Raw genomic sequence first — 25,631 nt, 5'->3', positions numbered from 1 at the left:
CTGCCGCGGGCGGCTCCAACCGGACGGTTGAGCAGCTGCAACGCGATAGTAGGCGCGGGCGACTGGGTACCAGCGCCCCTCTAACCGTATAAACACTAGCTCCTTATTTTCTGGCCGCCGTCTTGCGGCGCGCGCGCACGCGCGGCGCGGCCGGCGAGACAGCCCTGCCGGCATAGCCTGCAGCATCTGCCGAGCCCGTGTACGGCACCTCCCGTATCTACCGTCCCTACCGGCGCGGCACGCCTATTGAGCGGTCAGAGGCAGTGCACGGAGCGCCAACGTGACGATCGGCTGCCCCGCCCGCTCCCCATCAGCTGCCGCTGTCACTGTCACGCTGGGCGGCAGCGGCCCTGCCCGCCCGCGCGGAGCGCGTGCAGCTTCGCATGCCCTGCATGCACGCGAGGCAAGCCGCCGATGGCCACAGGACCGGCTAGCACTAAGCTGCGACGGGCAAGCGACTAACGCTCCCCAGCGCACTGGCTGTCGTGGGTCCGATTGGCGCTATTGGCCGGCAGCGGCATTGTGCTGGTGGCCGCGTCCGGCCACGGGGTGGTCACGGCGGTAGCAAACTGCGGCCACGGGGCCCGCCCGCCGCTGTCTAAGGACAGACACCGCGCCCGTCGGGCGCCAGCGGCGCTAGCCGACCGGACTGGACGCACGTCTTCTAGCATCACGCACGTACGCGCGAGGGCGTCCAAATCTCCGACCACTAGGGCCTGATAGCGGGATCGCCTATCGACGTGGCAACCTACACGCAATCGGACAACCGCGATGGAACCGGTGGATACGCGAACGCCGATGCCCCTCTCCGGCCGCCCCCTTAACCGCTCGGACGCGGCCGTCGGTCGTACCCAGCTATTTACCTGCAGCCCTATGCATCCAGTCCTAGCACTAACCCGTATGGGTGCGAGTGCATATTTTGCCTGCTAGCTGCGCTCCCAGCGGGCGGTCTGGTGCCGACTCAGCCGAGTGATCTCACGTAACACCGATGGTGTCGGGCACCAAGCGGCGGCTGTAGCTCCGAGATTCCGATGGAACTCGTGAGGCCCACTGCGGCCGTCTGCTGTCACAGCGCACCATCTTCCGGCGGCGACTACAGCGCGTGCTGTTGTGATTGCGGAGCTTGCGTCGCATGTGCTGCATGCACCGCGTGCAGTGCATGAAGTACCAGCGCTGCCCGCAAGCCGGCCCCGTGCAGCCGCGGGGCAAGGACGACCGCAGCAAGGCGACGGGGCCATTGGTCGCGCCTGGTGTGAGATAGACGAGGTGCTATAGCCGAGGAGTGAGAGATTCGTGTAACCGCTTCGGGCATAGTCATTTACGCGTCTGCCCTGCCTCGCGTGTCTGGGACGACTCTAGTGGGCGAGCGCGGCCGGCCGCGGCCGGTCGATCCACCAGCGCCCAACCGACCAGACGCAGTCTTACTGGCCACCCAGCGGCCAGTCTTCTGGTGTCCTCTGCAGCACCAGCTGGAGCCTGCCATGGACCACCTCCAGGGGCAGTCGGCTGGCAGAGGTTGGTTAAGCATCCCGCCGCATCGGACTCCGCGGTGGTAGTCATGCAACCTCCGCAGCAGCTGGCGCAGGACTGCAGCTGCAGTTGTGAGACAGCGGCGGCGCAATGTGGCTGTACCAGTGGTCCGGCTGGCCACACAAAGGTGGTCTAGGGTCTGCCCAGACGGCACTGGCCTAGCTCTAGTGGCTACAGCAGCTGCTAGGCACGCAGGCCAGATGTAGCTGGAGCGGCTGTGCGAGTACTTAGGCCATGCGCATCCACTACGGACGGGCGGGAGCGGCGGTGCACGGCCACCGCACGATCGCTGGTCGTCCTCATATGTTGTCACGCATATCCGATATGCGTTCGGCAGTGGCAGACTAACGCGCCGAGTCAGCAATAAAATAGGAGTATTGTTTCTAGCGACACCGTGCCCCCAGGTCCAAACGCGTCCAGCGGCCGCCGCGGCCTTGCTATAGAGAGAGACCTGTCAACTGCATCAGGGTCGAGGTGTGACCGGCCGGTCGGCAACCGGCCAGGCGCGTCCGGTCGGGCAGCCCACTCAGAACAGTCCCCTGGCTAAGGACTAGAACAGTCAGCGGGGCAAACTCGTGGCTGGAGCTAGCGCGCGTTCGCAGGAGCTCTACGCCTGACAGGTATATTCTATCCTGCGACCACTTCGGCGATAATGGACATTCGGGGGCGGGGCGGGCCGGGCAGTAGCGCTGGCGACTGCGCGCAGGAGTGCTCCGCTTGAAGTCGGCCAGCGATAGAGGGCCCGGTAAGCATGGCTGGGCGGGCGTGGCTGGAGGGGCTTGCAGACAGGTCTGCAGCGGCTGACCGTAACTTCTACGCGGCTGGTCGGGCTGAACAAGCACCCGCACGCACGCCACGTCGTGCGGGCGAGCCGGGCCAAGCCGCCATGGCCGGTCTGGCGAGCTTTCAGGGCGGCCAGGACCATACGCTCACGCAGCCGTAGAGAACTGGCGGTGCTGGGTAACTAGCGGGGGCTATTTGCTTAGGACGAGTGCCGGCGGTGGTCTAGGTCTAAAACTGGGCAGGCTACGGTAGCTGACCCGCTCGGTGCAGGCGGCCGACGCCACTGGTCCGGCAAGGCTGTCAACCGACACCGGCGTTGCAAGTGGCCGACTACCGAAGCGAGCGCTAGCGAGCTGGCACCAGGCGCTGCACCCGGCCGTAGTTTCGGTGCGCGGGCCGGGCCGCCGACGGCTATACATACCGGGTGGCGTTGGCGGCACATGGTGCATGGCGCCTGAGCGTAGCGGCGGTCAGCTTGTAACGATGTCGGCCCGGCCGGCGTGAACCCGGCCGGCCCGGCGCGGGCGCGGCTCCGCAGACAGCTTGCCCTGTGCTCCCGCCGCAGCCGTACGCCTACGAGGTGATAACGTACTGCTGCATACACTGGGACCCTGTTTCCGAGCGAGGTCAGGGCCTGCTGCTGAACTTTGGTTCTGCACGGTGGCCGCACATGCAAACCGAGCAGGCGCGGGGATCCAAATGTGAGCGAGCAGAGCCGCAGCCGGCACCTGTTTTCCCCTCAAGTGTCTCAATTTTATGCGAGCGCGCTTGGACGCGTTTATGACGCCAGTACCATTGAGGCTAGATTTGCGAGATACATCGGCGTCCGCGCATGAACCGGCCACATGGGGGCAGCCGTGCTGCATGGCACTGCAACTAGACAGGTAGCCAGCACGACGGCGCCATGCAAACACGCGCTAGGGTGCTTGCGCCTTCCGAATATCTGGTAGCAACCGCGGTCCGCAGGCGCGCTGCTGCAGGCAAAAAAAAATCGTCGCACACAGGGACCAAGAACAGGCCGTTGAGCATGGCGTTCGTTCGCGTGGCTACGGTCTTCAAAGAGACACGGGGGGGAGGGGCGCGGCCCGGTTAGCACGGCATCGACGGCAGATCCCGGCGCAGCAAGCGGATTCTATGGATCAGACAGAGCAGGCGACTCCGCCGATCGGTGTCAGGCGCGTAGCGAGCTCAGGAGCGCAGAGCGTTATGCAGAATAGTTGCGTCATCCCGCGTCTGCCGAGCAGCGCCCGGCCAGCCAGCGCTGGGCGGCTCCTAGCGGTGGACCGGCGCGGGTACTGCTGCGGCTACGCGTTAGGCTAAAGATAGAAATTACAAGGAGTACTGGTAAGGGGCCCCGCCAGTGTCGCGGGCGATCGGGCGCATCTCCGGGACGTACATCTCCGGGGCGTACTCCGCAGCACCCTGCGACGGTTGCCGCTGTTGCTGGACACGGTGACAGATACGAGTATCCAGGTCGGTGGGATGCGTGCTGCGCTCGGCGCGTGGCCAGCGTACTCCCCAGCCGCACGGTGATGTCGGTCTGCCCCGCTGTCCTGTATACGGATGTCGGGTCCAGTCACTCGGTGGCCGTGCTCGCCTTCTTACGACCCGACCCCGCTCGCCGACCGCCGCAGGCATGCGTGCCCAGCCACTATATGGACTAGCTCGCTCTAGCGTACCGCCAGCTTGATGGCCGCTAGCAGCCCGCAGCTGAGCGACCGCGCTGTTGGATAGAACGACCTTAATATTCCGCGCTGACACGAGGTCTAGCCTGCACGCGGGAGCTAGCATTCACTAGGAGCCCAACGTGTAGCAACGACACCCGGGTTAGCGCTCTGCAGATCCAGACCGCCAGCATGCTACCTTTAGATTAAACCTTGGCCGTCAAACCTTCCCATGCGCGTAGAGTTCGTGAACAATTAGAGTTGACCTGAAACTAGTCCTGTAAGATCGTGTGCGTGGCGCGCCCGACATGCCAACCGAAGCGATCGCGGTGGGCCGCTACCGGACGTCGCCGTGATATACATTGAGTGCCGTCAGTTCTGGCCTTTGGTGGCTGGCGGCTGCGGACGACGCCGAAAACCTAGCGCATGCGCGTCCGCGCTGGATCCGGCGGAGTTCCGGCCTGCTGGCAGGCGTAGCGCGCACGGAGCTGCACCTGCCCGCTGCCACAGGACGCAACCGCCAGCTGCGGGCCCTGGCTGCTCAGCCGCCCCGTACGTCCTGGCGATGACAGGCCGCCCAAGATTGCAACGGGCCCCTTGCACGAGGATCTGCGTGGATGTGACGGCGCCGATTGGCGTGCCGAGGTCTGATATGCAAAGATGACATAGTTGCCGCGGATCCTCCGAAACGCTCGGCCGGGCCCTCCCGGATCGACGCGATGTTCGAGCCGCTGCCGCTAGTTGCCGGCGAGCGACGGCCGGCCGAGCGACTAGCGGCCGTCCACGGCGGCTCCGATTGCCTGTAGGCAAACTCTACCAGTTTCGGTTCGCTTAGAGAGACCATGTGCTTTTTCGCGGAACATGCCAGGATGCGCCGACCACGCTGGGCACATTGGCGCCGTACGCTGGCCAGGTACTGTGCTACGCTTGTCACGGGGCCGCCCGCCAGGCATCTACGACAGTTGCGCGCGGCCGCGGCTCTATAGCGGGAATGACGCGGCCGGACTTAACTCCGAGGCCGAGAGGGCTGCAGCATGTCTGCAGACGCCGGACATCGCTCGTACGGCGCGGCAGGCTCCGCGTAGCCGCTCGTGGGTGACTATGGATGCTTTCGGACGCCTGTGCGTCGGCGAGCAGCTGCGACAGATTCGACCTGCCACCTCGCAGCTTGCCGAGTGGCCTGCAGCAGCTAGTGCGCGTAATGTGCGCCAGGCATGCCGAGACCACGCGGCGGCACTTGGCCGCGGGCTGCCAGCGCCGAGCACGGCATCGGCCGCTTCTGCAGTGTTTGCGCCGTGCCGGGGCCGTGCACTGCGCCGGCAGCGTTACAAGGCGCCAGTACCGGATCGAGTAACGGTCTAGAAACGAAATAGTACGGCGGTAGCGTGAGCGTAGCGCAGACGTCGTGCGTGTCGGCTAGACTGTAGCCTCACACGGCGCGGGGCGCTAGCTGCTCGCGCTATGCAGCATGCCGCAGACGGCCGCAGGGCGTCAAGGCCGCAGATGCGTAGGCGGCGGGTCCGGTCCACATGTACCGGTGACGGCCGACGCGCAGGCAACCTTGTCTGGCGTACGCCGAAGGCGCCAGCGCTGTGGCCTGTACCACTTACGTAGGCTGGCCTGCCCTCTGTGGTAGACGTCCGAATCCAGGCATTAGCGTGCCGAGATGGGAGTCGCGAACCTAAACGCATGGAGAGGCAGGCGCGGAGTATGGAGTGGTGGCGCCCTGGAGGTGTCACGCGTCGGCCGGCGGTGCCAGTCGCGAGCCGATCCAAAAGTGCCCACTTGTCGGGCAGTGGGTCCAGACGAACGACGGGCCATGGAGTGCTGCTGTAGTGGCTTGTCACGGGGCCCAGGGACAGCTTGAGGGAGAAGGTATAGCGGCCACTAGACCCGATTGGCAACTGCGCGTTTGCGCTGAACCGTTTATGGCACTGGCATGTGTTAAAATTAGCTCACGCGGATAGGAACATGTGAGTGTCGATCTTTGGACTCAAACGGGCAAGAGCGGGTAGTAGCGCCAGCGTGCCAGACGGGGCCACCCCGAAAGGAACACCGAACAAGAGCCAGTGTACGAGCACAGCGGCAGCTGCAAGCCCGGAATTTCTAGAAGCTTTGGTTTAGTGGGCGTTTGTACAGAACGCTAAGCTGTAGGCGGTTGGGATGGCGCCGGCTGGCTGGGCCCGCGGCGGCCGCTGCCACTCGCTGACGAGGGGCGCTAGGCGGGAGGGCTAGTGGCCGACCAGTCCGAGCTCAGATAGCCGGGCTCGGCTGACCGTGGCCTGTGGCGCAGGTGGACGGGTTGTCCCGAGAATACGCCGAGGAGGGCCGGGAGGGTGCCGAGATGGCAACTGGCGGACCGGCCAGCCGGGACCGGGAGGGAGCGTGGCGGAGCGCAGTGGCGTAGTCCAGCTGCAGGAGAGGCGCAGGAGCGCGCAGGAGTGCGCCGGTGGTGCCGGCGCCACCGGGCCCCGCCGGAGTGGCTTGGGGAGCGGCGGGGACCGCATGGGTGGAGAGCTGCGGCGGCGGTTGCGAATCTTGGTGCGCGTGCAGTAACGCCGAGCGGACAAAGCGGCGGGCGGGCGTGGCGGCCGCCGGCGTGTAAGCACATGTGCGGCCCATGCATACGTAGCTAGTACGGTACGGACGCGAGTCGCAGGCTAGGCGTCGCTAAGACGGTGACGTCGCGAGCTGAGACACGGGCCGAACACGGATGGGTCGCAGCCGAGACGGGCGGGCGGCATGTGGCTGGAGCAGAGCGGCCGGACATCGGCGGTAGCCGGTTGGTGGCGGTTGGCGCCGTGGACAGTGCTGCAGACGGCGCCGTGGACGGCGGGCAGGTGCGGCGACGCTTGGCCGTATACCACGCCGTACACCAGGCCGCGCACCAGCTGCACGAGACCGGACCAGGTCTGAGACGCCCACGACGGCGGGCGCCAGGGGCGCGTGCTCGGATGCGGCGTACTACTGCGGGTGTTACCGGGTACATGCCGGCACCATCGCGGCGGATCGGGCGGGCTAGCGCAGATCGTTGAGGCAGCCTTGTCCCGCTGCCTCCGCAGCGGCGACGGCATCCGCAGCGGCGAGGCCGGCAGCGGACGTGCGCCGGCGGCTGCGCGAGCAACCGATACGTTGGCTGGTGCGAGACAGACGCGTTGGCGGTGGCCGTGCCGACGGGCGCCCCTTGAGCTGTCCCCGCACCTTGCCGGCGGGCTAAGCGGCTGCCGTCAGCCGCCGCCGGATGCCCTGGCCGATGCCAGCCGCGCTGGTGCTGCAGCGACCCCTCCCGCTGCCCCCGCCGGCGGTTGCCGCCGTGACGGCGGGCGCGGCGGTGGGCGGCCCGCGCCAGCGGCGCGCGGTACCTGCACCGCCACCTGCGCCTCCGTAGCAAGCAGGACGATGCCCGCCACGCTCGCACTGCTAACCCGATCTGATGCCTGTACGCTACTTAGCTCTAGCATGCGCTAGCTCAAAGCTAAGCTAGCGTGCGGTGCCGTAGCCGCCTCTGCCCGCCGCTTGCTGTACGTTGAACCTTGTTCCCCTTTGGTGCGCGAACCTTAACCCTTCTCTTCATGCTTCATACGGCCACCTGCCTCGCTTTCCATTGCTATTCCATCGCCTTTCCTTGCCTTCCCTTTCCGATCTCGTCTCCCGCACTAGTAGGCTTTAGCCGGTCTCACTCGTCTACCGTCGCTTTCCAAGCTGTCGGCCCTCCGCCTCGCCCGCTGCTGCGCTTTCCCCTGTTGGCACTAGACTTTCATCCTCTTCTGTTAGTAGTGCACCCGCCTGTTTAGACTTTGGCGCTTACGTACCTCGTCTTGTGTTCGTTCGCACTATTTCGCCGCCTGTGTCGGCTCGATTAATTTACTTCTTGTAGATGTATACAACTGCCCTGTATACGTCGCTAGAAGGTACCTACGTCTCTATTTTTTCTCGTACTTGGTTTTTGCTTCGAGCAGACGTCGGGCACGAGTTCTGATGACTTCACTTCCACTGAGGCTTATATAAAGCCGAGGCCCCCGTGTCGTGGCCCGAGCCCCCAAATCGCTTTCTCACTCTTGCTTCGGATCTAGTGCGTCAAAGACGCCCAGTCGCTCTACACGCACCTTTGCCGCCCGTCGTGCGGCCAAGAGTGCCAGGTTGTCTAACCTACCACCGGACAGAGACCGGCTGAGTCCGGGCGCTAGACAAGCTAGCACAGGCAGCCGCGTGACGGCCGTCGACAATCGCATTCCAGACCAGATCCCGGCCGCGATGATGGCCGAGCCTGCCTACGCGATGCACCCGAGTCAGCACCCGGCGGGATACGCGCCGCCATACAACGCGCCGTACCCTAGGCCGTACAACGGCTACTCGCCGCCCCAGAACTACGCGTCGCCGCCACCGCGGCACATGCAGGCGCCGTACGACTACCGCCAGGACTACCGCCAGGACTACCGCTACGACTACCGTGGCGAGTCGCAGGCGCTGCCGTCGCTACGCTACCTGGCCGGTCCGGCCGGCCAGCCGCCGGTGGCTGCACCCGTGATGCCGGGCCCGCCGCCGGCGGCGCCGGCACACATGCAGCCCCCGGCGCACCCGCAGTACATGCGCCATGCGCCATCGCGCCCGTCGCCCATGATGGCGCCGATGACGGGCTACAACAGCGGCTACATGGTCTATGGTTCGCCGGGCGGGCCGCCGGCCGGCATGCCCTATGGCCAGCCCAACCAGCAGCTGACCAAGCCCAAGAAGGAGATCAAGCGCCGGACCAAGACCGGCTGCCTGACGTGCCGCAAGCGCCGCATAAAGGTAAGCGCCCTGCCGACCCGAGCTGACCCCAGTGCGACGAGCGGCACCCGACCTGCTTCAACTGCAACAAGTCCAAGCGCGTCTGCCTCGGCTACGACCCGATCGTGTTCAAGCCCAACAACCAGCAGCCTCGCCAGTACTCGGATCGGCCCGAGGACTACGACGAGGCCTACGACGCCAAGCAGAAGAGCCCGTCGCCGGGCGAGGGCCCGTCTTCGCGCCCGCCCAACCCTCCCGCATCCTCCTCCTCTACGGCCGGCTCTGCCCAGCCCAAACGCATCAAGATCGACGCCCTGCTGGACTAGATCTCCTCCCTGTTTTGTTTTGCTCTTGGAATTGGGTTACGACTATTTTGTGATTTGTAATTGTATATATAATGTATGGAATGGGCTCCTTGTATACTTAATGGTTTGCTGTTTTGTCTCTGTTCTGTCTCTTGCCCTCCGCGCACCGCCGGCGGCCGTGCCGCCGCGCCGGCACATCTGCTCAATAGACATATTTTCACACACGCGCCGATCCGCTGTTCGGCTTTATCCGCGCCGGTCTGTTGCCGCCCACGTGCCCGTCGCCAGAACTGGCGATTCGGGCACGGTCCCGCCCTGTCGCCGATGCGGCAACCGTTGCCGACGCTGTCGCTCGCTATTTCTGCCGAGTTCGGAGCCGGGCCTCGAGAGTCGCGTAAATCAGCTGTTTGCGCGTAGATCGGCTGTGGGTGATCACGGGGCTTCGGGGCAGCCCTCGTGCGCTGCGCCACGCCGGCCGCGGCCCGAGCCCACGCCGGCTCAGCCCACGCCGGCCATGGAGCCACGGGCTCGGTTGCCGCCTCGCCTGGATCGTCGCTTAGTCGGGCCCGAAACGCGCGCTTCCGGATCACGGCGGCGCCGCGCATGCATGCGGCTGAACTAGCCGCGCCGTGGGCGGCTGATCACGTGACACACTAGCACGCGGCTGCGCCCAGCCGCAGGCGGTGCGGCTCGCGCCACCGCCGGATGCGGCCCAGGGGCGCCACCCAGACCGGGCGGTGCGCTGGCGCGGGCGCGACGGACGCACGGTGCCGCGGCTCGCTGCGCGGGCGGGCCAGCGGCCCGGGAGGCGGCCGCGGCGAGGCCGGGCCTCCGCCCGGCGCGGGCCGCCGCCGGGCGGCCAGCCGCGACGCCACGGCAGCCCTGACGTGGGCGGTGCCTGGCGCACCGCCGCAGGCGCTGACGTCGGGGGTCGCCGCGCGGCCTGCTGCGGCCGGAGGCGTGGGCACGTGACCCGGCTGTCTTCACCAAGTCACCGCCTCCACCCAGCGCGCAGACTCGCCCGCACAGCATCCATCAATCGGCAGTCGCCGGCGGACAGACTCGAAGAGCGACCAGGAGCCAGGCTCCAGAACATGAGGCTTGAACTGCCTCGTTGAGCCCTGCGCCTCGAGCACGCGAGACAGAGGCTGCCAGAGCAGCAGTCTGTGACAGAATAACCGACATGACAAGCAGCGGCCACACCGCGGAGCGCGGCAGCGGGGCCAGCGCGGGCCCCGGCGGGGCCGGCGCGATCGGCGCGCGCGCGCGGGCCAGCACGACCGGCGGCGACGGGCGCGCGGAGACGGGCGGGGAGGCGCGCGAGGGTGGGCGGCGGGTGTCGGCGTTCTCCGAGGGCGGCGGCAGCAGCCGCCGCCCGCTGCCAGACTCCGTCATCGGGCAGCGGCGCGGCCGGCTCCTGTTTTCCAAGTCCAAGGTATATGTGCACCCGTCGTCGTCGGCCAAGGACAACATCCCTGGCTTCATCGCGCTCGTTCGACCCGCAGGCGCTTCTGACGACGGCATCCTCCTAGCCTGGGTGCCCGAAACCGTGCTTGCGACAGACGAATACTCGGCCTACACCAAGGTCGATCTCATTGTCGAAGAGGCCGTCGGCGTGACCACGCGCACGCGCGGCCCGGACGGCGCCCACAGCTACAGCACCAGCCCCGGCCACACGCAGGCGCACGAGGAAGACGTGCTCGTGTCGCTGCCGCCGATCTCGTCGATATCGAGCTACGCGTTCTCGATACCGCTGCACCGGATCTACTCGATTATGCTGAGGCCCCCGTCGCTCGGGTGGTGGTGGGGCAGCATTATCATTCACACACGCGGCGAAGACGCCGTGCCGGCTCTGTTTTTCCACGACGCCGAGAGCCAGTCGACGATCCTGCAGCAGCGGCAACGCAACAAGACGTTCACGCCGTACTCGCCGGACGGCGACCTATTCTGGGGCGGCGAGCATTTTATGAAATACCTGGGCAGGTTTGCCCGCGTCGAGCGCTCCACGTTTGAGCAGCGGCTGTACCTGGTCAACCCCGACCCGGACGACATGCTGGCGTTCCAGCCGCCGAGCGCACACATCGAGAAAGCCAAGCAGGACAACCTCGGCCGGATCCTGAAGGACGCCCGCTGGAGCCTGCTCGAAAAGTTTGCGCGCGTGACCAACTTCTCGCGCAAGGCCGCGCAGGACGTGATCGGCAACTCGCCACCGGCCGTGCGCGCCATGCTCAACGTGCCCGAGGTCAAGCAGCTCGGCGACGACTTTGACAGCGCGCGCATGTACCTCGCCAAGTGGGCGCTGTCGATCTCGGAGGAGGCCGAGCGCAACAAGACCCGCATCGTCTGGAACGACGTCGCGACCGACAACCTCGGCCCGGTCGAGATCCTGTCGGTGCAGCACCGCGTCGAGCGCCGGCACGAGGTCTCGCGCGACGAGTGGAACGCGTTCTTCGACCAGTCCGGCCGCCTGTGCGTGACGGTGACCGAGGTCAAGGAGCGCGTCTTCCACGGCGGCCTGGCCGCTGACGCCCGCGCTGAGGCCTGGCTGTTTTTGCTCGGCGTCTACCCATGGGACTCGTCCCAGATCGAGCGCCAGGCCATCATCGCGTCCAAGCGCGACGAGTACTTCCGGCTCAAGCGCCGCTGGTGGGACGACGTCGAGCGCCAGCAGACCGACAGCTTCTGGAAGGACCAGCGCAACCGCATCGAGAAGGACGTCCACCGCACCGACCGGTCCATGCCCCTCTTCCGTGGCGAGGACATCCCCCACCCCGACCCGAACTCGCCCTTCGCCAGCGTCGGGACCAACGTCCACCTCGAGCAGCTCAAGGACATGCTCATCACCTACAACGAGTATAACACCAGCCTCGGCTACGTCCAGGGCATGTCCGACCTGCTCTCGCCGATCTACGCCGTCATCCAGGACGACGCGGTCGCGTTCTGGGCGTTTGTGCACTTCATGAACCGCATGCAGCGCAACTTCCTGCGCGACCAGTCGGGCATGCACCGCCAGCTGCTCGCGCTCGACAATCTCGTCCAGCTCATGGAGCCCCGGCTCTACGCCCACCTCGAGCGCGCCGACTCGACCAACTTCTTCTTTGTCTTCCGCATGCTGCTCGTCTGGTTCAAGCGCGAGTTCGTGTGGAACGACGTCCTGCGGCTGTGGGAGGTCCTCTGGACCGACTACCTCTCGTCGCAGTTCCACCTCTTCGTTGCGCTGGCCATTCTTGTCAAGCACAAGGACGTCATCATGGACCACTTCTCGCAGTTCGACGAGGTCCTCAAGTACGTCAACGAGCTCTCCAAGACGATCCCGCTCGAGGAGACCCTCACCAACGCCGAGATCTTGTTCTACCAGTTCCAGCGCACTGTCGAGGCCATCGACAAGAAGAACAAGGAGCCGACGTCGACCTCGTCCTGGTCGTCGTCGTCCATCTCGTCCAACGGCGAGCACCAGAAGCCGCTGCCCCTGACCCCCGAGGCCGGCAAAGTCATAATCTCGGACGTCCTGCGCGAGCTGCTGTCGAAGGAGATCATCAAGGTCGAGGATACGGTCCCGCTGGACGGCTACGAGTAACCCGCCGGCGATCTCTGCACACTGCCTGGCGCGGAAACTCGCTGCCGGCGTCCACCCGACACCGACACATACAACGTCGGTCCACATGCTCGGGTCTGTTGATACATGTCTATCAGGTCTAAATTTTGCATGCATTATGATTTTTATGGTGAAGATGATTTTGGAGTTCGCAATCTGTTTTCTGTAATCTTTATAGGTTTCCAGGTTCAATGTAAGTAACAAAAGCAATGGTTCGAGCTAGAAAGCCGCACGCTGTGCGGCGCCGCGCAGCGGCTGAACGTTCTCCCGCCGGCCACTCGCGTGCTGGCCTCTGGCGGCGACGAGCGTCGATTGTACTACGTGCCCACGGAGCGCTACTCTGGACGGAGGCTCGTCGGTAATAACTTGGGCCGACTCCAGCTGGGCCTTCTGCGGCGACTTGCTCGAGACTGGTTCGGGCAGCACCTGCCCGCGACATATCTCCACCGAGACGGAGTCGGCGCTGGAGGCATGTCGCCAAAAGGTTTTACCGACCGCGAAAGTCAAACGAGACACGTGGTTCGACGCGCTACGCGTCTGCACACGTTCGTAACGCTACGACACGCCCTACGACAATCTCAAAACGAAACGTCTTGAATTTTTATATACCTTCCACTTTTTTTGTCCCCATTTCTTAAAGATCCTCCTCTTTCTAAAAAAAAAAAAAAAAAAAAAAAAAAATAAAAAAAGAAAAAAAGAAAAAAAGAAAAAAAAAAGAAAAAAAAAAGAAACAGAGACTGGTCATCTCTGCTTCAGCGAGCTCGTGCGAATTGCGCGAGCTCCCCCACAACTCAAGCACCATCCCAAACATCCTCTGTAGCCAATCGAAGCGACTGCAACTGTAAAGAAAGTAGATCCCCTGGTGCGAGTCCAATGAGGGCCCGGAGCGGCGGCGGCACGTCTGGCGCTAGCCAGCGGCAAAAGAGTAGATCAGACCGGCTTAGAGCCGGGTCCCGAGGCGTTTACGTCTTGGAAAACGCGTCGTGGCTGATCATGATCTTGCACGTGAAAACGCCCGCGGCAGCCAGGGCCAGGGACACTCCGGTGAAGATGCAGACGCCGGCAAAAGACCCGTTCATGGCCGAAATCAGTTGACCGGCAATGGGCGAGCCCGCCAGAGAACCCACAGCCATAAAGGCGGTGATGGTACCCATGCGGGTGCCGATCTCGGAGATAGGCGAGATCTTGGCGACCACAGCCGGGTATAGGCACAGGACACCTCCCGAGCAGAAGCCGTAGATGACCGAGTACGCAACGGTGGCGGCCGGCGAGTGCGTCGGCAGCCAGAGCGCGAGCGAGGCCAAGCTCGAGACCAGGATGAAGATAGTCTGGACGTTGAAGTTGCCGAAATGGTCGGCCAGACGACCGCAGATGATCCGGCCAAAGATGGAACCCGCGTTGAGGAAGGCGACCATGTAGAAAGCCATGGACGTGGACGCGCCCTCGTGAACGGCGTAGCCAGTCAGGTACGCGAACGGCACGAACAGGCCGAGGTACGCGAAGAAATAGCCGACGGTGAGCACCACAAAGGCGGGCTCACGCAGCGGCGCCGCGTACAACTGGACCAGGCTGCGCCCGTCATCCTTCCAGCCGACCGGCGCCAGCCGGCCGGTCAGCGTGAAGCACGCGACCAGGCTGAAAAACAGCAGGATCGCCGAGACCGCGAAGATGGCCGCGCGAAAGCCGTGGGCCTCCTCGATGTGGCGGATCGTGATCGGGAAGATGATGCCGCCAAAGGACGCGCCCGAGGCAGCGACGCCGAACGCGGTCGCCCGGCGCTTCGAGAACCAGCTGGACACAGCCGCCGTGGACGAGTAGAACAGGGCGGACGAGCCGAGGCCGGTGCAGACGCCCTGGGCGAGCATGAACTGGTAGAATTCGGTGCAGAAGCCGGTCGCAAAGACGCCGACGACAAGCATGATCGCGCCTGGGACGACGACCAAGCGCGGGCCGAACACGTCCGACATGCGGCCAAAGAGCAGACTGGCAAACGACAGCACAAACGACTGGACCGAGCCGATCCAGGCGATCGTGGACGGCGTCATGAGCTGCAGCTGGTGCGTCTGGTAGTACTCCTGGAAGATACCGACGACGTTGATGTAGCCAAAACTGCAGACCTGGGCCGAGAAGCCGCCGACGACGATGAGCCACGGGCGCAGGCCGACGTCTACGGCCGGCGGCTGCTTGCTCGCCAGCAGATCATCGTGTGCGGTCAGAGTGAAGGTCGAGTAGACCGACGCGCGATCCGAGTCGCTCGTGTCGGACATCTTCTCGTCCAGCCGATCGGTTTCACAGAGTTGCCGGGTCATGATGAAAGCGGTGCAGAGTCCGGGGGTTATGTTTGGTAGTGATCCGTGGCCGGAGGCTATATACTGGCGGCCGCCGGGGCCGCCAAGGACGCGGCCTGCGGCGCCGCAGGGCCAGATAGCGTCCGATCGCCGTGGTTGCGTAATGGTGTGGCCGCTGCTGACGGTGCCTGCCGGCGAGCGCGGTCTAGGACGCGCTTATGAAGCGAGCCTCCGGGGCATCAGCGGCGAACATCCCAAAACGGCACTGCGCCGGGGGTGTCGCGCGGCTGGGGCGCTAGACGCCGCCGGTCGTTCCAAATTGGCTTGTTCGCTGGCCCGGCCTAGGGCGAGCGGGGCTAGCGAGCGAGCCGAGGTGCAGCTATGACCGCGACTGCGGCCCGACCTGGAAGCGCCGGAGGCGGCGTGCAGCCGCGCGGTATCGGCCTGCAGGGGACGGCGGGTGCCCGTGCGGCTGCCCTGGCGATCTCCGAAGCCGGTGCTGCTATCGGTAGACAACCACGCCTTATCGACGGGCCCGGTATCTGGCGGTGTGGAGCTTGGTCCCATCTCGACGGCTGTCCGGCGGCCAGAGGGATGCGACAGCCGTTTGGGGCTAGTGGCTCATGCGCGTATGTGATCTTGCATGCATTCTGCAGGTATATGCAGATGACGGCCGCGCTAGGTGTTTCAGGCTAGCGGCACCCACCACCTTGGTTGACGCGCCCAAGACGTCATGTCGGCGCGACGGCAGGTGCCGCGGCGGACGCGCGGCAGGCGGGTGCGGGCGCGGCGGACGGGTACGGGCGCGAGTGCGGGCGCGGGTACAGGCGCGAGCGGCCGCGGGCGCGGCGGGTACGGGCGCGCGACCCGCACGACCCCCGCCCCCGCCCGCCGGGTCACATCGCCGGCCGACCCGCGATGCAGTCATCGATGATAAATGATAAGTATATACAAGCCTCCGGCGCGCCCGGACGCGGGCCCCTGGCGCGACGTAATGAGGTAAGCAGTGTTTGTGACAGCGGGGGATCGCGTCATCGGTAAATTGGTCATCGGCACATTGGTCATCGCACATTGGTCATCTGTGGCGTCAAGCGCCCAGCCCGCGGCGGTAGTAAGCAGGGGTTACGCCTGCGGGCGCACCAGAGCCATCATGCGCCACACGCCCAGCTTGAGGCGCTCGACAAACTCGTCCGAGACGTAGCGCAGGCCGTCGCCGTGGGCGTCCAGGCGGCGGCGGCGGACCCAGGTCGCAAACGCGAACAGCAGGCGCACGTTCCACAGCTGGCTCTCGGTCGTCGGGTTCTCGACGATCTGCTGGAGCACGGCCTTGAGGTCGACGACGGTGGCGGCCAGCGACAGCTGGTGGGTGAACACTGTGGCGTCAGCAGATGCGGCCGCAGCACGCGTACCGTCGGCGGGCAGCACCAGCGCCTTTTCGGCTTGATCGAGGTCCTGGAAGAGCGGGATCTGGAGCACGTTCTGGGCCGAGATGCGCGAGGGGTCGTCCGCCGCGTCGACCTCGTCGGCCGCCTGGAGCATGCGCTGGAACGCCAGGCTCATGTCGTTGGCCTGGGCGGCGGTGCGGCGGTGCATGTAGATCGTGCGGCTGTTGCGCAGCACGCGCGCGTGGAGCGGGTTGTTGAGCACGTCGAGCTGGACCGTCCAGTGCTGTTCCGACAGCGTCTTGACCGAGACCACGCGGTCGAGCGGCGGCAGCATGCACGGCGCGACTGCACGCACAACCGTGGCCGGTGGCGCGGCCGGCTCAACCGCGCGCATAGTGTCGGCGCTGGCCGGCGCGGTGTCGTCGTCGCGCCGCACCGTGATCTCGACCGGCACGACCAGCGGCTGCAGCGTGTTGAGGTCGCGCGCGACCAGATACCGCTTCTCGACGGCGTACACCCAAAAGTGCCGGAACGCCTGCAGGTGTGCCTTGTTGTCCTGCACGTCGTTCGGGAATTGGGGGTACAGAGCCAGCAGCAGGCCGGCGAGGCCAATCTCGGTCAGGCCGTCGCGCGACGCCGTGCTCAGGCTGTACTCGCCACCGCCGAGGAACAGGAAGCCGATGGCCATGTGCGTGGCCATCTGGACGCCGTACGACGCGTACACGGGCGGCTCGAGCTTGGCGTGCAGGTACCGCAGCCGGCGCAGGACTTCGAGGTCGCCGGTGCCGGCGACGACAAGCGACGCAGCCAGCGCGACCACGCTCTGGCACGTGCGGATCGCGGCCTTGCTGATGCGCTGGTCGTGCGTCGTCGACGACAGGTTCGACAGCCGCACAAACTCGTCGAGATAGTACACGAGCGTGGCCTTGGCCTCGCCGTTGCACGTGCCCGCGTACCGCAGCCCGACCGCCAGGCACAGCCCGGCCACGATGTTGAAGATCGGCAGGTCGTCGCTGTCGAGCGCGCGGATGTCCTTGAGCACGCCGCGGTCGCCGGCCGGCCGGTCGCCGCAGTACCGCTCCTGCAGGAACGGCCGCAGGTTGGTGTAGATCCAGTCCACCGACCGGCCAATGTCGCTCCAGAGAATCATCTGCCGGGCCAGCACGCGCAGCAGCAGCAGGTCTGGCCGCACGTACGAGAACAGAATGTCGGTCTCGGGCATGTCGACCTTGCGGGCGACGCTGGCGTCGCCCGTCTTGAGGAAGATCAGCATCAGAGCCACGATCGCGCCGGCCGCAGTCTTGTCGACGACGCTTGCCATGCCGGGGCTGGCGCCGTGCGAGCCAACGCCCGCGGCCAGCAGCCGCTCGACGATGCGCAGATCGTTGAGTACGCCCGACTTGACGCGGTCCTGCCGGAACGTGTCGTCGCTGCGCTCGTAGCCGCGCCCGACGTTGACAAAGCCTAGCGCGAAACCGGCGGCGAGGATGTAGCCCTCGTCGCGAACGGCCTCGTCGCGCAGCTCGCGCTCCTGGTGCCAGTCGGTGCCGTCGACGCCGATGCCAGTCCCGGTGAGGTTGCCGAAGAGCGACCCGCCGGGGACGCCGCGGCCGCCGCGAAAGACCGGGCCCTCGATCTCTGCCATCAGGATGCTGCTCATGCGCCGGTGGGCCGTGCCGTAGAAATTCAGACCGACCGACAGGATGCCGGCGGTCTGCATCACCGGCTCGACGTTCATGTCAGACGAGCCCGACGGCAGCAGCGCGTTGACGTGCACCGACACGACCCGCGACACCATCTCGTCCTTGGTGCCGAGATGGCTGGCGGCCATGCCAACCAGCAGCGCTGCCGACGTCATGGCGTGCTTCGGGTTGAGGTAGTTATAAATGTGCCAGCTCTCGAGCACGCGCAGATGGCCGTTCAGGCCCAGGCCAAGCAAGAAGCCGGCGTGCTCGGGCGAGAGGTCCTGGCTGCGGTTGTAGACGATCCAGTTGGCTGTGATCGTGGCCGCGGCCGCCGGCGGGATGCTCAGGCCGCACGCGACGCCGTTGTGGAACTTGCCCCAGCTGATGTTGTTCTCGGCAAAAAACAGCTTCGAGCTGTCGGGCTCGCTGCCGGCGCCGGACGTCTCGGTCTCAGGGCGCACGCGGATCTGGCCGGGCCGCAGCACGACCGAGAAGTCGAAGGACGGGACCGGGAAGCGCTCGGTCACGAGCGGCGTGCGCCCGGCGAACAGGAACGCGCCGCGACCGACCGACACGGCCAGCTTGCGCGCGCCCACGATCTTGAGCAGATCCAGGTGCGCCTTGGTAGACGTGGCGGCCTCGGACTCGGTCGTGCCCAGGATGTCGGCGACGCGGGCGAGCGAGCATGCCTGCGGCGCAGAGATCTGCAGCATTTTTTGCACATCGTGCAGCCGGCGGTCATCGCGGAACAGGATCTGCGAGAGCTCGGCGCGATCATGCTCGAACGAGCGGTCCCACGGCCCAGCGACCGAGTCCGTGGCGACGTCGTCGGCCGTGACGGCCTCGACGAGCGCGTGCATGTCGCGCAGTGGCTCGCGTGGCGCGGTCTTGGCCTTGGCCACGCCTGCGTCCGGCTGCAGCAGCAGCTGCAGGTCGTGCCGGCCGACCAGGCTGAGCTCCTTCAGGCCCCACGATGTCGGCGTGTTCTCCTGGCAGTTGACGATTGCCTCGTTGATGATGACGAGCACGCCGGGTGGCAGCCGGTCGAGCTTGATGGCGCCGCCTGGCTCGGCCAGCGCGTCCGCTGTGAGCGTGACAATGTCCTCGTACTGCGTGGCTGACTGGCAGAGCACGTTCACGAGCTTGAGCACGAACCGCGTGAGCGGCATGGGCTCAGGGCCGGTCGGCGCCCCGACCGCCAGATCCGTCGTCAGATCGTCCAGCGTCGGGAACCGGCCGGCGTCGTCGGTCGTGAGCATCGTGTGCAGCACCTGGTAAACGTTGGGGGGCGGCGAGAACAGCTCCTTGGTCGGGTACCGCGGCGCCACGTCGTAGACGGCGCCGACGGCGCTGTAGCGGCGAACCCAGTCCTCGGACCAGCCCATCCAGGCGACAAGCTGGCCGACAACGGTGTCGAGCCGGCGCTGGGCGCCGAGAACGGGCACAAACGTGTCCAGGCGCCACTCCTCCGACAGCAGATGCAGTGCAAACGCGACCAGTGACCGGTACATGTCTGGCCACTTGTGGCTCGGGTCGCGCGCGTGCAGGAAGTTTGCGAGCGCGACCGCGCGGCTGATGGCCGGCGCCAGCGTCCAGGGCGCGGCCGGCGCAGATGCGAACCGTTTGGTCGAGCACCACTCGCGCGACAGCAGGTGCGCACCGGTCTCGTTGTCCGCGGCCTCGTCGGCGGCCAGAAACTGCGCCCACACGTCCGTCGGCGGCGCAAACGCCGGCACGTCCGCCGCCTGCACACCCGGGCCAATCCACCACACGAGCACGGCAGTGGCGAACGCGTCCCAGTCCGACACGATGGCCGGCGTAGACGCGCCCGGCGCCTGCAGTGCCGTCATCCACGACACGGCAAACAGCCGGCGCTCCTTGGCCGGCAGCAGCCGGCCGACGACAGCCATAGCCTGGCCGACGTAGACGTTTGTTGGCGCCAGCTGGACGCGAATCCGGTGCATCGGCTCGGTCTGGTCGATGAAGACGGTGACGGTGTCGTCCACCGGGTAGAGTAGCCGCGACGCGCGGTCCATGTTGATGGCCGCGTCCACGGCCAGCGCCGGAGACAGAACTCGCAGGAACGGGTCGTACAGGTACAGGCCGCGGTCCTGGGTCAGGATGAGCACGTAACTGTCGGCTTCGGCGCCCGTGCCGCCCAACGCCGCCGCCGAGACCTTGACCGCCGACAGCACCGGCACGCGCAGCGAGTCGGCGAACCGCGGCGGCTTGTCGCCGGTGGTCGGCGCAAAGAACAGCACGAGCAGCGACGCGTGCGCGTGGTCCATCACGCACAGCGCGTGGCGCCCGTCCGCCGCGGCCAGCATAAACAGCCGCAGGTCGTCCGCGGCCGGCGCGTCGCCGGTCTCGAGCGGGAACGACTCCACCGACGTCAGCGCCAACTCCTGGCGCATGTTGGCCGTTTCGTAGACAAAGTAGGACTGGTTCGGAAGCAGGCCGTCCGGCAGGTTTCCGCCGAGCCGGTCCATAGTCAGCGCGATCTCGGTCCGGATCTGGCCGCTGCCGGCCGCGTCGTCCACTGTCGGCAGCATGGACGAGATCCGGCGCGAGAGCGAGCGGCCACGGTGCGCGGCCGATGGCCGGCGGCCGGCGCCGGCTTCGCTGACCAGGTACCGCGCCGCGTACACGTGCAGGACCGGCCCATCGTCCTTGGCCTCGATCGTGGCCACGTACGGCAGCCCGCCGTCGGGCGACACGTACACGAGCGACTCGGCCATGTGCGCGCCGCCGCCCGGCGCAAACGCGACCACGCCAAAGTGCGTCAGCGGGTCGACCAGGGTAAAGAACTTGGGCACGTCCGGCGTGTCCTGCGTGTCTGCCGCGTCCGGCGCCAGCAGCAGGTCGCGCGCCAGGCCGAGCCCGTTGTCGTCCGTGTCGCGCTCGAAGACCAGTCCGCCGGCGGTCGCAAACACGTCGCGCACGGCGAATGGCACGTTGATGGCGTAGTACGCGCCGTCCAGCAGGTACATGTGCGCCACGTCCGCCAGCAGGATCACGATCGCGCGCTTGCGCGCCGTCGTCCAGCCGGTCTCGGCTGACCCACCGCTGTCGGCCGCGTCGTCGCGCTCCACCGGCAGATCAAAGTGAGTGAACAAGGCCTTGCGCACGCTGCTCTCCGGGAAACCGAACTTGCGCCGCAGCACGCCGCTCTGGTACCAGTACACAGCGTGCTCGGTCACGACGAGGTCCTCGTTGGCCGCCGGCATCGTCCACACGGCCGCGCCGTCCGCCGTGACCGCGCAGCCCTTGCCGATCACATCCTTGGGCGGCAGGTGCAGGCCCTGGTATGTCGTCGCAATGTGATGATCTCCGTCTGGATCGCCGTGGGGGCCGCCCTCGGACGCTCGCGCGTCAAAGTACGAGAACGGGAACGCCGCCATGGGGCCAATCGCCGGGTGTCGGACGTTCGGGGGATGGCCGTCGGATGGCCGCTTGGACGCGTTGTTGATGTCGCTGCTGGGTTGGTGGTTGATTTTGCAAACCCGCGCCGCACGCCACGCGGCCCCGCCAGTCCACGTCGCGCCGGCAGGGCAGCTGCGTGCGGGACTTCCAGACGCCGAACGCAGACGGCGCTCGCGTCGCTGGCCGGCGGGCAGGCCGGCGGGCAGGCCGGCGGGCAGGCCGGTGGAGGGTGCGCTGCGGCGGACTGTGACTGCTGTTGCTGCGTGCGTCCGAGCGCGCTTGATAGCCGCACGGCGTGCGGCTTGCATGACGCGTTGCCCGTGCGACGTGAGCCGCGTTTCGTGCGGCGTACGCGGTCCCGAGTCCCGGCCTGCGGCGGCGACTATACTGGGCGTAGCTGGACGGGCAGGCGCATGATGATTCCCGCCGCACTGTGTGCGGCTCATGCGCCGCGCGCCATGCGGCTCACTGCCCGCCAGCAGCCACCCTCCGCAAAGTCGGCGCCGGCGACCCGCCGGAAGCCGCCGACCGCGGGAGGCGCATGGGGCGCACGCATACGACGCGCGCCCTCGCGCCTGTCCCCAGGGCAGCGACCTCGACGGAGCTGTGCGGAGGCCAGCTGCGCCGTCACGCCGTCTCATCCGTGCGGTCCGCAGGCAGCCCCAGCGCTGCACCGCCACAAGCCGCATGCCGTGAGCCGCACTCTCTGCGGCGCGCGCACCGTTAAAATCCATTCGCGCCCAGCGCAGCTATATTACAAGATACCGGTCCACCAGCTCGCGCGCGTACCGCGAGTTTCCCGAGACCACGTAGATCAGCTGCAGGTTGTACGTGGCCTCGAAGCGCAGGTTGTACATGTCGTCGTCGCCGACGTCGATCTCAATCGCGCGCTCGTAGTACGGCACGGCCAGCGACGGCAGACCCAGCAGGTGGAACGTGCGCGCGACGTTGTAGTTGGCCTCTTGGACCTCCTTGGGCCCGCTGCGGCAGCGCACGCTGTAGTAGTTCATCAGGAAGCTCAGGCCCTGGACGATCTGCAGGTGCCGGTTGTTGGTCTGGCGCTGCATGGCCCGGTGGATGTGGGCCATGCCGATCGACAGGAGGACCATGGGGTCGTTCGGGACCACGGCGAACGCGCGCATGTAGTAGGCCAGGCTGGACACGTAGCTGCGCGACATGGCCAGCACGTGGCCGTACAGCGTCAGCAGAATCGCGCGCTCGCGGCCGAGCCGATCGGTCTCGGCGACGGCGGGCGCGGCCGGGTCGACCTCGACCTTGTACGAGCCCGAGATGTGCTTGCCCTCGATGCGCGAGTCGATGCCTTTGACGTGGCGCAGCAGGTACTTTTGGTTGTTGGTCATCGAGAAGAGCTCGATCGCCTTGGTGCCGGACGGCAGGGCCACGTAGACCATCTTGTAGATGTCGACGTCGAACGGCCGCAGGTGGACGAGCGCTCGGAAGACCTCGACGGCGGTCTTGAGGTCGCCGGCGCGGAGCGCGCACGCCAGGTGGACCAGGCTCATGACCCACTCGCGGTGCTTGTCCTGGTGAAAGACGTTGGCGTCCTTGGCCGAGCGGAGGACATGGTACGCGTCGTCGACGCCCGAGCCGGTGACGGACCCCGCGTCGTCGTCGTTCCAGCTCAGCGTGAGCGCATACTGCATGAAGATGTCGAACCAGCCCTCGAAGTCGAGCCCGCGGAACTCGGACACGTCCACGGCCGTGTCGTCGTCCGGCAGCGCCAGGTCGAGGCCCTCCTGCAGCCGCGAGGCCATGCCCTCGAGCTTTTTGTTGAAGTCGAGCTTGCGCGCGCGGTGCCGGGCGATGTTGAACCCCCGGAAGACCTTGCCGCGGTCGCTCGGGTAGAACGCGCGCACGCCGGTGAACATGTCGACCAGCTCGGACGCGGTCTGCAACCACTCGGAGTTGGCGACGATGTTGTTGCGCTGCAGCATGCCGTCCTGGTACTTGCGCAGCGTCTTGAGCTTCTTGCGCACGTTCTGCGCGGCCTGCTCCTCGGCCAGCAGTCGCTCGGACTTGGACGGCCGGCCAGGCTTGCGGTACTTGGCCGCGTAGGCCGGCGCGGCCGCGCCCGCGGGCGCGCCGGCGGCCGCCTTGGCCTTGGCCGCGTCCGCGTTGGGGATGAACGACGGGATCGCCGTCACGGACGACGACTCGGACGGCCGGTCGGGCTCGGCGTACGCGGCGGCGCCGGCGCCGGCCGCGGCCGTCTTGTCGTGCTCCTTGCGCAACCGGAGAACTTCGTTCACGAGCTCGAGCGCCTCGTGGCGGCGGCCGGTAGCCTCGTAGACCTCGGCCAGGGCCACGCGCGCCTCGAGATTCCATCCATCGGACGCGATCACGGTCTGGTACGCGGCCTCGGCCTGCTCAAAGTCGCCCAGGCCGCGCAGACACCGGCCCATGAACATCACCAGCTGGCCGGTCGAGTACTCCTCGATGTCGGCGAGCGGGTAGAACAGCGACATGGCGGCCTCGAACTGGTCGGCCTCCATGAGGGCCTCGCCGACGTCCAGATACAGGTCGGCGTACTGGCTCGGCGGCGCCTCGGTCAGGATGGCGGCGTGCACGAGCGCCTCGTCGACGTGGCCGAGCCGCAGCCGGTACAGCGCGAGCTTGGCGCGCAGGTCCAGCGGCAGCCGGTACCGGTCCTGCCAGCCGGCCTGGGTGGCCCGCGGCAGCGCGCGGAACTTTGCGTTTTGCTGCCGGCGGTCGTCGAACTCGGCGTCCGTGTCGTGGTCGACCGCGTCGCTCTCGTCGTCGTCGTCCGGCGCGTCGTCCCAGAAGGTCTCGTCGGCGCGGCCGAGCAGCCAGCGCGCGGTGGACTTGATGAACCGAATCGCCTTGAGGTACTCGTCTTGCCGGCCGTAGAGCTCGGCCAGGATGTTGAGCTCGGACCAGCCGAACACCGGCCGGCCCTTGGCCTTTTTCTGGCGCTTGGACTCGGCCAGGATGTCCTCGTACAGCCGGGCGGCGGTCGGGATGTTGCGCTGGGTGACGTAGATGGACGCCAGCTCGCGCACGACCGTGAGATCGTTCGGCAGCATGTCGTGCAGCTTGCGGAACGCATCGAACGCCTGCCGTCAGCCCCGCCGCGCGCACACGTACCTTGGGCAGGTTTCCCATCTCCTTGAACACAAGGCCGCGCTCGAAGATGGCCTCGACGTCCTGGCCGTTGGCCAGGATCGCCCGGTTGTAGCAGTAGAGGGCCTGGTCGATCTGGCCGGTTTCCATCGAGAGCTTGCCGCAGATCGACCACAGCTCGCCGTCCTTGAGCCGCAGGTGGCCGGCCGAGATCCACGAGAGCAGGCACTTTTGGATGTCGCCGCGCTGCTTGTGGATTTCGCCCAGCGTCTTCCAGGCCGCGTAGACGTGGTGGTCGATCCGGATGATCTCGGCCAGGATGTTTTCGGCCTCGTCGAGATCGTTGGTCGCGTAGGCCTGGTTGGCCAGGCCCAGCAGCATCTTGACCTCTTCCGACGGCTCCTGCTCGCCGCGCGCCACGCGGCCGCGCGTCTGCCGCTTGCCCTTGGCGCCGCCCTTGCGCGACGAGAATCCGGCTGCGAGCTTGAGGTCCCGCCGGAACGACTCCATGTCGTCCGCGTCGATGTCGTCCTCGTTGTACGCATAGTCGTCGTCCGAGTAGTCGTCGAGATCCATCTCGTCGAGCTCGTCCTCGTCCTCGTCCTCGTCCGCGTCCGCGCGCGCGCCCGCACGCGCGCGCCCGCGGTCCGACTCGGTGAAGTCGCTCGCCAGGATCGCCGGATCGATCGGGCCGGACCCGTGGCTCTCGAGCGTGCGCGCGGCGTCCGCCACGGCCGCCTCGTCGGGCTCGTCCGCGTCGACGTCCAGGTCGTCTTGCCCGTCGTCCGAGTAGTCCGAGTAGTCTGCGGCGAGGATCGCGCGCTGCCGCGCCATCCGGCCGGCCTCCGAGTCGCCGTCGCCGGCCGGGCTCGAGGGGATCCCGCGTGCCCGCGACATTGCCGATGCTGATCGTTGGTGTGGAGGTGCGCAGTGCGGACGGGTAATCTCGTGATAGCCGGGTAAGGCTGTTGCCGGCGTAGTGTTTACGCGACGCGCCGCACACTTTGCGGCGCCTGTGTCTGCGCCGCACAAAGTGCGGCGCGGCCGTGTGCTCCGCCTGCCACGCCAGCCGCCCTCACCGCTGCAGCCGTGCGGCGTGCG

General features: G+C 66.6%; 5 protein-coding genes across 5 annotated transcripts; 1 reads left to right on the top strand and 4 right to left on the bottom strand.

The window, feature by feature from the left end:
* Positions 1–5,166: 5,166 nt before the first annotated feature.
* V1510DRAFT_405508 (uncharacterized protein) lies at positions 5,167–6,599 on the bottom strand (the record flags this gene model as incomplete). Its single annotated transcript, XM_066932336.1, is given in 5 exon segments — positions 5,167–5,335; positions 5,513–5,574; positions 5,588–5,864; positions 5,937–6,090; positions 6,254–6,599. The coding sequence occupies 5 exon segments, from the start codon at positions 6,597–6,599 to the stop codon at positions 5,167–5,169; spliced, it is 1,008 nt and encodes a 335-aa protein (XP_066791709.1).
* Positions 6,600–8,537: 1,938 nt separating this feature from the next.
* V1510DRAFT_424442 (rab-GTPase-TBC domain-containing protein) lies at positions 8,538–12,629 on the top strand (the record flags this gene model as incomplete). Its single annotated transcript, XM_066935093.1, has 4 exons — positions 8,538–8,768; positions 9,074–9,129; positions 9,341–9,359; positions 10,455–12,629. The coding sequence occupies 4 exons, from the start codon at positions 8,538–8,540 to the stop codon at positions 12,627–12,629; spliced, it is 2,481 nt and encodes an 826-aa protein (XP_066791708.1).
* A 685-nt stretch (positions 12,630–13,314) lies between these two features.
* Positions 13,315–15,152, bottom strand: V1510DRAFT_408975 (MFS general substrate transporter). The gene has a single exon (XM_066932508.1). It carries the CDS (start codon positions 14,954–14,956, stop codon positions 13,610–13,612), a length of 1,347 nt encoding a protein of 448 aa, XP_066791707.1. The 5' UTR covers positions 14,957–15,152; the 3' UTR covers positions 13,315–13,609.
* Positions 15,153–15,856: 704 nt separating this feature from the next.
* On the bottom strand, positions 15,857–21,581 carry V1510DRAFT_371520 (uncharacterized protein). Its single transcript, XM_066931481.1, has 2 exons — positions 16,345–21,581; positions 15,857–16,308 (listed from the first exon to the last, which is right to left on the bottom strand). Exons 1-2 carry the CDS (start codon positions 21,404–21,406, stop codon positions 16,058–16,060), a joined length of 5,313 nt encoding a protein of 1,770 aa, XP_066791706.1. The 5' UTR covers positions 21,407–21,581; the 3' UTR covers positions 15,857–16,057.
* Positions 21,582–22,101: 520 nt separating this feature from the next.
* On the bottom strand, positions 22,102–25,364 carry V1510DRAFT_443573 (uncharacterized protein; the record flags this gene model as incomplete). The annotated part of the gene is made up of 2 exons (XM_066935664.1): positions 22,102–24,523; positions 24,555–25,364. 2 exons carry the CDS (start codon positions 25,362–25,364, stop codon positions 22,178–22,180), a joined length of 3,156 nt encoding a protein of 1,051 aa, XP_066791705.1. The 3' UTR covers positions 22,102–22,177.
* Between the last annotated feature and the right edge of the window lie 267 nt (positions 25,365–25,631).

This window comes from Dipodascopsis tothii (genome assembly GCF_038497935.1).
Source record: "Dipodascopsis tothii strain CBS 759.85 unplaced genomic scaffold V1510scaffold_1, whole genome shotgun sequence".
NCBI lineage: Eukaryota > Fungi > Ascomycota > Lipomycetes > Lipomycetales > Lipomycetaceae > Neoaidaea > Neoaidaea tothii.
Note: the sequence above shows the minus strand (reverse complement) of the source record. Positions and strands in the feature narration are given on the sequence as shown.